General features: G+C 37.6%; 1 protein-coding gene across 3 annotated transcripts in view; it reads right to left on the bottom strand.

The window, feature by feature from the left end:
* Positions 1-17: 17 nt before the first annotated feature.
* LOC119727530 overlaps positions 18-14732 on the bottom strand; it is a 30378-nt gene continuing 15663 nt past the window's right edge. For 2 of the 3 annotated variants that reach the window (XM_038199435.1, XM_038199436.1), the window contains 13 exons: positions 11595-11828; positions 9604-9849; positions 8550-8742; positions 7568-7868; positions 7007-7170; positions 6423-6569; positions 5562-5630; positions 4658-4726; positions 4421-4472; positions 3800-3944; positions 3408-3545; positions 3125-3286; positions 2514-2653 (listed from right to left, as the gene is read on the bottom strand). In XM_038199435.1, coding sequence (XP_038055363.1) covers positions 2514-2653; positions 3125-3286; positions 3408-3545; positions 3800-3944; positions 4421-4472; positions 4658-4726; positions 5562-5630; positions 6423-6569; positions 7007-7170; positions 7568-7868; positions 8550-8742; positions 9604-9849; positions 11595-11828 — 2060 coding nt within the window. Of the gene's footprint in view, positions 2654-3124; positions 3287-3407; positions 3546-3799; positions 3945-4420; positions 4473-4657; positions 4727-5561; positions 5631-6422; positions 6570-7006; positions 7171-7567; positions 7869-8549; positions 8743-9603; positions 9850-11594; positions 11829-14732 lie in introns of all 3 variants that reach the window. The other variant, XM_038199434.1, reaches the window with a different exon arrangement.

Raw genomic sequence — 14732 nt, 5'->3', positions numbered from 1 at the left:
CTTCAAGCAACTAAAGCTTGGTTAAATAATTATGTTTAATCAACCTTCGTATTATCACCATCGATAACAAAATATACACAATTCACCTTCAAATATCAAAACTTAATTCTGATTAAAAGGACACTACCATTTAATTTCAGGAGTTTGAAAATCATTGATGCTTTTTGATATGACAGAATTCTGCTACATTTGGTGCAATCATATAAATCCTGGTGACCCTTCGTTCTGCTCTGGGCTGATAAAAAAACCCCAAAAAGGTTACATTTTCTCCCAAAAAAGATATTCATCGCAATCAGGAGGATAAGAAATGCACATTTGGATAAAAAAAATGACAGCAGTTTTTGTGAAACTTTCACAAGATACAACAAAATGAAAAGATTAGCAACATTCCCTTTGTAAATAGACCTGAGATGTAATGACGTAATGGCTTTGTTTACATATGCGTTTTCCTATGGGCGCGAAGTCGGGACGCCAGACAAAGTGGGGACCGTCTACTACATAGGAAAGCGCAAATGTAAACAAAGCGTGACGTCATTACGTCTCGGGCTTATTGTATGTAAGCATCTGAACAAAATGAAAAGTGATAAGGGAAAGCTCCATACAGCAAAAACATAGGTGTTTTTATATGCATTAGTGTCAATATTCCAGAATTCTTTTGAACAAAATATAGTTATCTATACATATCAAAATTAAAACATAATTTCAAAAGTGTGATATTCTTAGGAATGACTAACAGTTACATAATAATTATGTCTTTCACAATCTGCTTCAAAGATAGTGGATTTAAACAATTCATTTTTGTTCCTTTATAAAGCTAATCATTTCTCTCCATATTAAAAAACAATTGTTACAAAAATAAAATGTTTCCATATCAAAATTTTCAACATCATCTTGATATCATAATGGTTGATACCACTAACAATTTACTTATCTACATATGTATAAAATATAAAGGAAAGACAATTGCAGAAATAGAATTAACACTCTAACAATAACTGTTAGCATTCAAATCCAGTATATTTCCTTGAAGAAAAAGTTTTCAATGTTTTGCATGTTAATTTTCATTAATCTGATGCCTGTTAGTGGAGATAGCCTCCAAATGCGAAAATCTTCATTCAAAGATTCTTACATTAAGCAATAGTCTAAATTGTTAACGTTAGAAAAAAAATATAATGAATTGACATGTTTTTAAACTGGACGTGAATTATACATTAAAAGCACATGCATTTGAAAGTATAAACACCAAATTTCCTCCAAACGAATCAGAAAGACACAACATACATTGAAAATTATGAAAGCTCCTTTTTGTTTGAAAAACAACATCGAAGAATGTAAAGATTACATTTTTCACATAAACCACAACGGATAACTGACAACACAAGAGTAAATCATTATACCTTTGAAACAAACAAAAATACTGCAGCATTTGAACCTGCGACCTCAGAAATACTATCCCAGCACTCTACCAACTAAGTTATCTATTGCAACATGGCAGTACAGGTTGCAGGTTCAATTTCTGCTTCAGTCCATTTCTTTATATTAACTTTATACATGTTGGAAGTCCCAGAATGCCCAGAGGTAGATCAATTAAAGAAAAGGGTTATATAAGAGCTGAAAAAAGAGTACATTTTGGAGAATACTAAAGGATGCTGTAATTGCCCTTCCACTACTACAATTACACTGCAGTCTGGGTCAAAAGAATGGATCCGTGTTTTGTTATCTCGTCTCTGAAAAGCATTTGTAGTGGAGACTTAATACTCGCTAATCATTTTACAATTATGGTTACTGCTACAATAGCAATACTTTTGTCATCTGTACTTCATGACTTTTATATCCACATGTAACTCTTCTTGGCGCTTGAAGAGTCATGTACATGGTGTTCTTTGGAATATTACTATCACTCAATGCACCTATTTGGGCAGTGCATATTCGAATAATTAAGTATGCGACTATCCCGACTTGGATTAATCAAATAATCAAATACACGAAATGCACTGATCAAGATTAACATGTGCCAGCCTAAACTGGCTGCCAATATGGATTTGCATGTGCATGTGCAGGCGCTTGTTGAAAATTGACAAAGAGCATTTGAAGTAAAATAAAGAAGCGGTAACAGAATGGTTGATATTTGACCAACTTTAAAGAAACTTTTGGAGTGAATTTTTCTCGTGGAAGCTCTCAAACCATGGGAAAAGTGGTTTTCGAAAAAAGTGGGACACTGGACATACAATGTAACCATGCATGTAGACATTTTTCAACATCTCTAGACCGCTTTCATTATTTGAACGTTTGAGTAAAAAATACAAATGCTATTCAGATATTCTGTTGATGACTGAATATTTGACTATTCGGTATACTCAGCACAGCCCTAACACCTATTCATGATGCCATTTTTAGATTGCACAATTCCATGTTCTGCAGTCAAGGATAAGAACCATAACAAAGAACTGGGTAGGTTAATATCACACTGTGTACTATTCCTTCAAGCTGTCATATAGAAAGGTATGTTCTTGCTAACTGGCTCCACCTGCTTCCTCTTTCTGCTTCTGCTCCCTCTTCTTGGCTGCTGCTTCTTTCTCCTGTCTCTCCTGGAAGGCTGCAAAGACAAGTTGTAGAGACTTGGCATACTCAGCCTTCTCCACCTCATCACTCCCTGTGAGAGAAATACAACAAACAGATTACTTAGTTTGTTACGTTTGTTAAGCATTATGGTTCAATGGTTGCAGTGTCCGACTCATGTGCAATGGTGTGTGGGTTCGAACCCTGACGAGAAACATGGTGCTTGTGTTCTGGGGCAAAACTTGACTACACTTCTCTCCATCCAGGAGTACAAATGGATACCTGTGAGGGTAGAGACAAGACTGTGCTGATCTCAAGCTGCTACAGAAAACTGGTCTGCCGAACAGGAGTAATAATTGTGAAGTGCTTTAAGACTTTGTTATGAGTTACAGAGGATGAACGGTAACAAAGGAATGCATTTATCACATTTCATTTGAATAGCTTGTGAGTTGACTTGGGACTGAATGACTTGTGTTCCTGCACGGAGTCTGTAACTCAAATGTAACCGAGACCTTTAGACTCATTTCCTGCAGTTGGTTTGTTTTGCCAGTGTGAAGGAACTAACCCATAAGTTTCTTGGCTTCTTTGCCGTCCACCAGTGGGTTCAGCCAGGTGGATTTTCTGGTTTCCTGCAGCTTCAGGTTACTTCCTTGAGGCACGTAGATCATGAAGGTCACCTCAATCACTTCCTTCTCATTGAGTTTAGCATCCAACTTCTTGCCATCCTCTGCAATGATAAAAAAAATTCAATCAAAGTGGTTCAAGACACTACTACATTTTCATTTTAATAGAAATTTAAGGTTTAACACAAAAATGTTGGTAACAAGGAGCAATGAAAACGGACTCACTTTTAGTAGCTCCAGATATGGCATTGAAGATCTCTCTCTTGGATGGGTAATGGTCACACTCTTTAAAGAAGCCTTCTAGATCTCGGATAGTGATGGAGTCATTGGGTTGTGCTCTCTTGGCAAAGACATACTCATAGTCTGGCAAAAGCAATCAAAAAATACAAACATATTTTCAAGACCGGCAACGATTCCCCACAGTTAAGGTATACTCAGAACTCCCTATTCCAGACACAGAGGTCGTGAGGCTGTGTTTAACAGCATTATGAATATTCTTACAACACATGCCTTGCTTATATCTTGTATTGCTGACATCATTGCCATGGTGGGTTAAACTCCCTAGGCCTAGAGTTCAAGAAAATAGGGCCCTTCAAGTGCATTGACTATTGACTCACATCGTTTGCGATCCATGAACTCATCCATTTGCCACAGATCCAGGTGAATGTTGGGTTTCTTGACTCCGTGCCAGCGAGCGATGCGTTTCATCAAGTATGCGTAATACTTCACGAAAGCCTTGAAGGAACCTGCATGGACTCGAGACTATGGAACAACAGGAAACAGGATTTCAGTTTATTTTATCCTGATTTAAGTTGAAGGCTTCATGATTGATGAAATGTTATGATTACATACCAAGCCACAAAAAGCCAGTTGAGTATTCTAACTGTGTATGTACTTGTGCATATCAAAATTTTATAATTTTACCTTTTGGGTAAACAATAAGTTGTATGTATGCAAAGTCATAGAGGGTACCAAGGAAATATGCACAAGTGAGTAAGTTATTTTCAATTTACTTTTTTACTTTATTTTACTGTTGTTTTTAAAATATATCACCAAAAACAAACAACTTAAGACTTATGTAATTTAGCAATTTTAAGTGTTATAAAATTTAATATCTGTGTCAGATGTGCATATGAATTCATTTTCAACAAGGATTCAACTCAAATAATGCAACCTAAAATAAATTGTGAAGGCTTGCATGAAAAACGGACTGAAATACAATGATACACTGTACTCACTTTCTGTTTGACTTTCTCCAGCATGGTCCTCACAACCCAACCTCTGACATATCTTCAAAATAAAAAAACAAAGTAGGATTATTAATATTTCCAAATCAGAATTTGAATAAAAAGCGTACGTTAGTAGTTCCTTTACACTTTGTAAGTAAAACTGGTTTCTCTACTGCACATATTCCGTTCTTCATTCAGCTTTTGCAAGAAGATATAAAAGAAGGCATAATTAAATAGACGGCATACTTCTGAATGGTGACGGCTGCTTTCTTCATCTGTGCTTTAGTGACACCCCTCTTTCCTCCGTGGAATAGTCTAGTGGAAACAAGCAACAAGAAACAACATTCATACAACAAAACAGACAATGAATCAAAAACTTTGTACTTGAACTTGGCGTCGTCCTTTTTCCTCTTTTGTTCCAATGTACCACTGCTGCCAAAAACTGACATGCCTTATGTAATTTGCACAACATTTTTTTTCCTCCCTTTTTTCATTGTGTCAGCTTCTTTAAACACTTTAACCAGATGCCTACACAAAGCAAATTTGACACCACAAAGGCTTGGAAACAAATTTTGCCATAATTAACATGTCTTAAACTTTTACAATTTGCAGTGCTAAATCTGGACAAAGTTGCATTTATAACCGAAATTTACTTAATTATTTTACTAATAAGTACGTATGCAGAAAATAGTATAGTATGAAACCAGTAGTGATTTTTTAAGTGTTTATTATTGTTATTATCATTATTAGGCCAAAAAGAAAAAATATTCGGTCTCTGGTCAGACCAAAGTTCCGGAATTGACGCGGCCACGCGGCTTTTTTTTTTTTTTTTTTTTTTCTTCAAGCTTGGATTGTACAGACAAGGTGGGTACTATTTTGCTTTTTTGGTGTCCTCATGTACATTGGTGTCCTCCATAATTTGCCTTGGTGCTTTCGATCATTTGCCTTGGTGCAATTTCCCATTCCTTGGTGCTCTTTGGTAAAAAAATTGAGGAGGTGCGGAAATAGAGGGCGCTGTTGGAGCTACCGCGGAACATTTTGGAAAAAAAAAAGATCGACGCGCATGATTAAAATCGACGCGCGCGCTGACCAGAGACCGACTTATTTTTTTTTTTGGCCTTATTATTATTTTTTTTTTTTGCAAACTTACTCCCAGATATCCACACTGGGTCCAATTCTTTTGAGAAGACTTAAGGCTCTCCTGTTCTCAAGAGCTTGCCTGTGAAGAATTAAAAGAACAATCTCTTTTGTCAGGAGTGTTTTCAAAACTTAACAGAAGGGGGAAGGCATATGAACACAACTTTACCTGGACATTAATCTTACAAGTAACAAGAAAAGAAACAGAGATATAAAACAATGAAGTACTAAAGAATACAAAACGTGAGAGAAACCTCAACAGAAAGGAAAGAAAGAACTGGATGAAAACTAAAGGGTCATAACAGAGATCATTTGGAAGGAATCTGGAAAGACAGTAAATTCATAAAAGCTGCTAATCTTTTCTGAGGAAAACTAACTTGCACAAAAATATTCAACTCAGATACACTTAAATCTTCCTTTAAGCGTATCACTCATGTTTCTACAAAATCCATCTGACGCAAGAGCCCTTCAGGGTTCTGTGCTGTCCCTACAAAATCCGCAAGACGGTTTTGGAGAATATTTCTGGATTGAAAGAGAACAGCCGATCAATTTTGATTCTACCTGGTACTTGAAATTCAAAATTCGAAGAATACGATATTTGTTTCACACACAGTGGAAGATTTTCAAGGATTGAGGAAGGTTTCTTGAAGAATGTCAAGTGGTTTAGATGTACTCATAAATCACATCAGAATTTCCAAGGATTCTCTCCATAACCCAACAGATTCAACCAAACCCATAACATACATTTAAGATATATGCTGAATTGGTAAGAATTCAATTGCAACAGACCAATGGTTCTTTTTTATACGAGCCGAAATGAAAGGATTATACGTGTCAATGATGGAAGGAAGAATTTGTATCCTCTTGTACTTACTGCCTCATATGCTCACTCCACTTGTCTTGTCTCATCTTATCTTTCAGCATCTTGTCAGACATGTACTCTCGTGCCCAGCCACGGTCCAAGATGTCTGGGCGCTGGACCATGGCAATCTCTTGTCTCATCATGTGCTCCCTGTAAAATCTGAAAACAGAAGAGCGGAGATACAAGTTATAAAACAAGAAATTATGTTCATTTACTGCATTTATGCATTTCAAATCCCTTTCTACAGTTTTTATTACATTTCATCATTATTATTGTTCCATCTGTTTCAGATATTGAGCAACAGCATCTGTGCTTTTTAAAAGGTCCCTTCAGTTCCTTTATCAGCAAGAATAAAGAAATCTGGCTTCTAGTTGAAGTACAGAAAATGGATCACGAGTCCATCACAAGTCAGCCATTAGTAACCTTGTCCCATGTCAACTCAAAAGCTACTCAAATGAACCATGGCAAAGGCATGTCATGATTATTGCTCATATTACATGAGCCTGTAATTGTGAATTGACTTCTGATTTGCTTGCACCCAGACATTTGATCCATCACACACTGATAAGCCCACAGTGATATTTTCCTGATTGTACCTGTTGAGGTGCTTGTTATCTCGCTGCATCTTTTCCCAGCGTTCCCGTTCCTGCCTTTCCAGTTCCTTGCGGTGCTCTTTAGCCGCTGAGCCACTGAATAGCTCCCTGATGTTGACAGATGACTTGGCTTCTTGGGCAAGTTGAACTGCCCTCGCCTCTCTCTCCTAGGTGAAAATATTATAACAAAGTACTGACAAATTTTTCAGAAACACAAAAGAACCCCCTGAGCACTGCAAAGAAATGTTGTTTTCATTGGGCAATAGCATTCCAATTTGCCAAAGTAATGGTAGATCTCTTTTATGCTGGGCTTATAAGATCTTCCTTACAGTTGCTCTTCCCTTTCTTTTGAGTTTAGCCATGAAAAGTGCAATCATTTTTAACTTGCTACAGCCAAGCTTATCTGAGTAAGCTTGTAAATTTTTCTTGCAAGCCCTCAGATAACAAGTACACACAGTGTTTATAAATATGTTTGTTAAGCGCAAAAACCCAATATATAATTCACATCTTCCCGACGCAAATTGAATCTGCCAAAAAGAATTCATACACAGATTACAAACTTACCACAGTTCTGGATCCACCATAGACTGGCAACGGTCTGCCTTTCCACTCTTCGCCTTGGCCCGCCGACGAGACCGACCTCTGTCTGTTTGGGGCTGTGGACGTCGTCCCCATGAAGGGCGCCCTCTCAGTGGAGGCCCGGGGCCTGTGACCGACTCGGGCCGAGGAGGGTCGCGAGCTGGTGACACTGGGGGAGGAGTCAGTCCGCGTCAGGGGGGCCGAGCTGGGCCGCTGGATCTCAATCTGGGGTGGGAAGAGTTTGTGGCTGGGACCAGGGCTAGCCTCAGTCTGTACGTCACTCCAACTTGGTTCGCAAAAGTTGACAAAAGTATCATTAAATCAAAATTCTGCAGCCACATCACGAATGTTTTTTGCCCGAGTAGCGCAACATTCGGTTATGACACATTTCACACAAGTTTCACAGTGCGCAAGTCCGTGACTTACTCAACACATTATGGTGTAACTAGTTTAGTAAACTAGTTTAGTTAGTAAACTAGACTACTTTACTAACTAATCATGATCACCAGGGGGCCTTTCATTGCTCAACCCATAAAGGTTGATAGTAGAAACTTACCAAACACATTATGGCGCAACTTGTGCAGTCGTTTTAAGTGGTGTATGTTATGGCCAAGCAATGGACTACGTTACTGAATAATCATGATTTCACTGCTTGGTTGAAAATAAGAAACCCACACTTTTTATTTTGAAAATGAAATGCAATTTTTAGAGTTGCCGCCATATTCCGAAGAAATTCAAACCAAACTATTTTCAAAAGAAGGGCGGAGGTTGATTGGACGAATGCTTTGCGACTGCTATTAATTTTTTCAGCAGGGAACAGCTACAGACTCTGTGCACAAGTATTGCTGTTGCATTTTTGAACTAAAGAGAACAATGGTGACCTACAAGCAAGGGACATTCATAAGAAGAAGGATGATAGGAAAACAGTGCAAGGTAACACACAAACACCAAAATGTATACTCCTTACCTGCCATTGATGGATGCCGGAGGCTCTGGAGGCCCTTCGTCAGTGAACGATGGCTGGCTATGGCTGTGGCTCATCATCTCCTTCATGAGGTTAGGCATCATGGCTTCCAGGCGACCAGACTCCTCAAGGTTGTCTAGGTGGGCATGGAGGACTGTTGTCATAGGGCTACCGCTGCGGCTACCCATCGGAGAATCTGATAATTATAAAGTTCAGGAGAGTGTGGGAAAATGTTACAAGGCAATGTCAAAAAAGGGGGTGCAGAGCTAAAGCTACATCTATTACCATCGTATTCCCATGCATCTGTAATGGTCAAATACCTTGACAAAAGCAACAGATTCAGTTGCAGCCCTAGAAGATGATAGAGTAATGATGCAGACTTCGCAATATTGCAAGTTATTCTTAGAAAATAAACTACAACATTTTCAAAAATTAGATTTCTGAGGTTAAATGAAGCTCTAAAACAAAAAAACCTCTGGATATACATGTACACCTAACAGTGATCTATTTATAGTGTTATTCAATACTTTGTGACAACTCTTACATAAATGCATCAAGTAAATTTGTTGATTTATGCTTAAATCTGCAATTATTTTACTAGATATTTTGCTGAATTCTCCAAAATCCTCCACTGTGCAATGGCAACATCATATTCCATGTACTTTCAACATGCAGGAATCAAGTTTTTTTTCCTGTGTCATACAAAAATCTTCAAAAATTCCTGCATGATTTTATTCTGTCAAACAATAGCCTCTATTTCTGGGGCAAAAATACATTATAAATGTAAGGTCCATTTAATTTTTTTCTAGTGTTGCTTGTTATTGTCCAGTTTTTTTCTTCGATCACACGTGTTCTTGTTTTCTCAAGTTTTTTTTTTGTTTATTGTAGTTTTCTTCGCCGACGCTTCAGGTGTGTGGGGGTTGCTGTAAAGCAACTTATAGTGCTTGCACTTTTCCCACTCTACCTGATTCGTTTTGTTTAATAATAATAATAATAATAAACTACTAAACTGACTTAGTCCTTCTAAAATTATGTGTTTAAAGTAATTCCTACTCACAGACAGAGTTTTCCCTGGTAGTCGCTGGTGACAAGTCTATACTTGGAGCAGGGGAGCCACTCCTGTCGCTCCCCCTGGGTGACATCCTAGAGCTGTGTCTGGCTGATCCCCTTGGTGTCAGGGGTTTCTTGGTGACCACAGGGGACATAGTGTGGTGGCCCCTGTAGTGGGGTCTTTGCTGGTCTACTAGGGGTAGGGCACGTTGCTGGAGTTGGCTTCTGTGCTCATCGCTCAGGGCCATGTAGGCTGTTTGAAGCAAAAAGAGGAAATTTAGATGACCTTTGATTCAATGGTGTATCAAGAAGTTGGAAGGAGGCACCTTGCCCCCCCCCCCTCCCCCGCAACATTTTTTCCTTTTTCTTCTTCAGGAAATGTGCCAGCACTTCACAACTAGTACTATCAGTAAGACCCTTCCATGCATTAACCACCTCACAAACAGGACAAACAAATGGGGACACTAACCCATTTCATCCATTTTGGACCCAAAACCTGCATACTTTGATTCTTATATCTTTTGAATATGTATTTGCAAAATCAGTAAGGTAGTTTGGTATTCTTATTGCACATGAGCATTTCAAGATCTGGTGGTTCCCACTTTGAGATAAACATCTACAGTATCCATGCAAAATCATAGAGGGTACCAATGAAGTACAAATTCCAAAACACATGGACTGTGTTATGTTATACACTCCTATAAATGTCTTGAAGCTTTGCATGGCGGTTGAGTTAAAATAGAAAGATTGCGGGTTACACCATGTGGAAAGTAATCTCTTCTTGGAAGAAGTGTAGTTTGAAACACTGTCCGACATCGAGCTCTACACTCAACCAAGAAGTGTGGTTCTTTACAGAACCACACTTCTTCAAAGAAGAGATTACTTCCCACATGGTGTTACCTGTAATCTTTCTACTTTTACACTCCTATTTATTTTTGAACTTTACTCAATACACCATCTTTCTGATTTCAAGAAAAACTTCGGATTTGGTTGTCCATTCTCCCATAGACTTGTGTTTTTTATCTTTTGTGTTTATCCCTGAACTGCAAATCATCAAATTTTGATATGCATATGCGTAACTGGACTACCAAAGTGACACCTTAAAACAAATTCAATCGTAGACTTCCATGCCCAATCTTCATAAAGAAGCAATGCCTTTCTTGCATTGCATCACAAGAGTTTTAACTAAAAATAAATATGTACTACCAACCTCTTTTGATCAGTGGCTTAGGAGGAAAGACAGCCCACACAGAATACTCACAAGACATGGCAAGCAACAACACTCATTCACATTTTAACAAAAATGTCCTAGACCTCAGAATGTTGTTATGCTTTAACTACTATCCTCCATATAAATAGCAACAGGCAGGTCACATAACACTATGGAAGAATTTTTATCTCACATTTCAGTGACTAACTACTGATACTAAGCCCTTATCAACTGTCTGTGAATACTTTAAATATATTTGATCTGTTGATAATGTGAATCATAAAGAACCATCTGCAGTGGTTCTGAATAGTCAGGTAGTGGGATTATCTTGTTTACATGAACAGCCGGACGAGTTGTTCATTCAGTGATGTTTAGGGCAGAATATTTGATAAAATTAGCAGATGGAAAATGCGGTAGGTTTTCAATGAGGATCACCTGGCCTACCAAAAGCAAAAAAAGATAGCCACCTTCCCCAGTAATTAAAACAAAGAATGGTGCACAAAGACGCATTTCCCTGAATCCTGGGCCATAATTTGCCTGTTTGTTTCAAATATCGACAGGGTGAAAATGTACAATTCATTTCTCTGTATTGTTGAATGTAATGTCTCATCACTTCTATATATTTTTCATCCTAGGAGTGGAAAGAACACGTTGGATAGGGCTGTGCATTTCAAATAATTTAGTATTAGATCATTAGAGCTTGGATTCAATCAAACATTCAAATATTCAAAATCGAATACCAGGTTATTCGAAAATGGACAGCCCTAGATATTTCATGGATCACCTACCGATTGGAACTGTTTGCAGTGATCTTGTAGAATGTTCATCGCTCGACTGATCTATTTCAATGGTGAAAACTGAAGGCACCCCCTCCTCTCTTGCTGAGGAAGGTCTCCCCTTTTCGTGGTAATGGTTCCATCTCTCCCCGCCAGCGTCATACAGTCTTGGGTTGGCTGATTTGGGCCGATGCACATGGTTGCGGGTGACAGCTAGAAAATGCCGGTTCAAAATTTCTTCCGGCGCTGACCCACAAGAAAGTAAAGCGTGTCAAATTGTGGGACTGTGTATGTATGTATTTTACATGTGAATATTTCATTTAAATAAAACTAAAGCCTAAAATACTGAAGTCATGCTATTCTTCCTCAACAATGTAAAAACTGATGAAACTTGCAATGTTTGTATATGAAAACGCTAATGACAATAATTCTTGCAGTGTCAAAGAAAAAGAGTTCTGTAACCAAAATACTTCAAATCACTGTAGGTTTCCTGTCTATGGGGGCTCCGATCAATAATAAGCAGTGACCAAGTGTTGAAGTGTAGAATGTCGTGCACATTGCATGATGTAGGAAAACAGTTTCTAACTGAGATGAATTCAGTGAATGAGTCAAGTAAGTCATCTCTCATATTTGTGGGTGAAAATGTTTTTGGTGGAAATATTAACTTCGCACGACCTAACTCAAATCAACACATGTACATGTGCACCACTGTCTCAAATAGGAACACGATTTTGACTGGAGTACCACAGACAAAGCTTCAACTGACCCTCAATAACATCACTGTTTTCGTTTTTTGCTGATGTAGTCATTTTACATAATCAGTTAGTTTTTTTAGTTTTGTTAATATTTTCCAAGTCCAGCGGGGGAAAATATTATCAGATAATGTACATTTCCCCACCACAAATAAAAAAAACCCAAAAAACGATGTTGCTCATTCAAACTGAACAGTAAAAAAAATTGTCAAGCTTTGCATGCCACTGCTCAAAACTGATTACACTAGTTCAATTTGTCCTTGCACTTTTTGTATTTAATTACACCTTTTGTAATATGTTGAAATAAAAACATTTAAAAAGCTTACAGCATGGACCATGCTTATGGTTGGTCTCGTGCAGGAGAGTGCAGTGCAGAAGGATGTTCAGAGTGCAGGAACAGAAAGAAAGAGGCGAAGCATCAATGAAAAGTAAATTTGCATCATCCATGAAAAGAAACCGAGCAATAGATACCAAGACTGGCAGAAACTAAGGATCAAAAGCTCAGGAGTGTTGACAATTATGTTGGGTGCAATCGGTGTATCTATGCTATCACCAGATCACGCAGAAAACCGTGCATTTGCCCGATCAGTCGATCCTGTAGGAAGTCTTAGGCCTACTGCCCTTTTTCAAACAATCCTCAAGAGGAAAAAATTAGGAAGCAAATGCAATCGACTGATGGCGATGCGATTGACTGATCGCAGCATGATTGACCGATCGCACAGATCCACCGATTGCACCCAACAATAATATTGCTGCCCTAAAAGCAATAAGCAGTGATGGGTGGAACGTAAAAATGTTTGCGCTAATAATGTCAACTTTTATTACCAAAACAAACGTTCAATTCATTCATACAATGATTTTAAACAAAAAGTATAAATTTGTAAAGAATTCAATTCATTTTTTTTTTTAAAGTTTATCATTGAAGGATAAAAAGTATGAAGAAACATTCGTCTAAAAGAAAAATATTTATAAAAATAGATTCAACATTACTCTGATGTTATATGTTGACTGAAACGAGGCTTTTTGTACTTTACTATAGTATTAATTTGTTAAAATTGTTATTATTACGCTACAATTGTTAAGTTATATATTGGTTAACTCATTAGTAAATGATTTATACATAATGAAACAATTTAAGACTTCAGATAAGAAAATGTGTGTTAAGTTACCTCTGAAGGCACATTGCTTTCTAGAATGCACTTAATCATATTAAGATTAAAGATTGCTGTATCTTTGCACAACTTCCTACTTGCTGAAATCAAACTTCGTACATGTAGTTGCTGAAGGCACGCACAGTCTTTACAATTAATAGGTTCAACTACTGATGTGAATTCTCTATCATAAATTTTATTTGAGCCTACTCTTTTCTCTTCTCACTTTGTTTTAATTGGTCCATTTATTTCAATCTTAGTCATCTATCGAAACAACAAATACAAAGAATTCATCGAAAACACACACTTTTTTTGTAACATAAAGCCCACATTTTCCTTCCTTTTGAACAAATTTCATTTTATTGCTCAACCCCTTCCTTTAGTGAATTGGAAAAGTGATGCATTTCAACATATTTTAATGCACATGCACAATGCTTCACTACATGTATTTGACTATTCATGCTCTACAGCATGCCAGAATCTGCAAATAAAAACTAACCCCAAAATTAAATCAGTCTAAGTCTTTGAGGTCAACACCGACCTAGACTTTAGCATCAGAAGCATGCACTGTTAATCTACTCAATGTTAAACATTAAGGTTACTTTCTAGCAGTATGGAAAGTGTGAACAGTTCTATAGAATTCCGTTACTCATTACATGGCCATCAACTTTTGTTCTAGATCCAGTTTGTGTACTCCTTGGGTTTTTCAAACTTGGACTTTGTCTCCAGCTTTGGCTTCATGAGATTTGAGGCCTTAGACTCGAATCTGGTTCAACATGGATCCATGTTCTGATTCCAACTGACAGGTTGCTTGCTCGTGAATTACTCTCGACACCCTTGCGATAGGATAAAGCTGCATGCGCATTGCACTTGGTCACATTGCTTGAATAGTTAACGTTGTAACCTTATAAGCCAGGCATAAAATGGCTGATGCAATATCAGACGGTCATTCTTCATAAAAGAACGTAGTTTTGATGTGGAAAGGCCATATTATTGAGTGAATGACGCTGCTGTATCAACGCTATTTTTGGGTTACAAACGGATGTGAATCCCAGGTTTAACCATAAAAGTTTATGTATTGTTGTATTCAAAAGTAAAATTGTTCTGCTCTTTGATATTTATATTGAGGTAAAATGGTTAAATTGCTTTGATAAACAAGATATTTCAACTGTTTATATTTGGAAAATAGACTTGATACAGTGCCCGTATTCACTCAAAAATCTGGCGTATTGATAGCCTCAACTGTC

Source organism: Patiria miniata, unplaced genomic scaffold, assembly GCF_015706575.1.
Source record: "Patiria miniata isolate m_02_andy unplaced genomic scaffold, ASM1570657v1 HiC_scaffold_20, whole genome shotgun sequence".
NCBI lineage: Eukaryota > Metazoa > Echinodermata > Asteroidea > Valvatida > Asterinidae > Patiria > Patiria miniata.
This window is presented reverse-complemented; position numbering and strand designations above follow the sequence as displayed.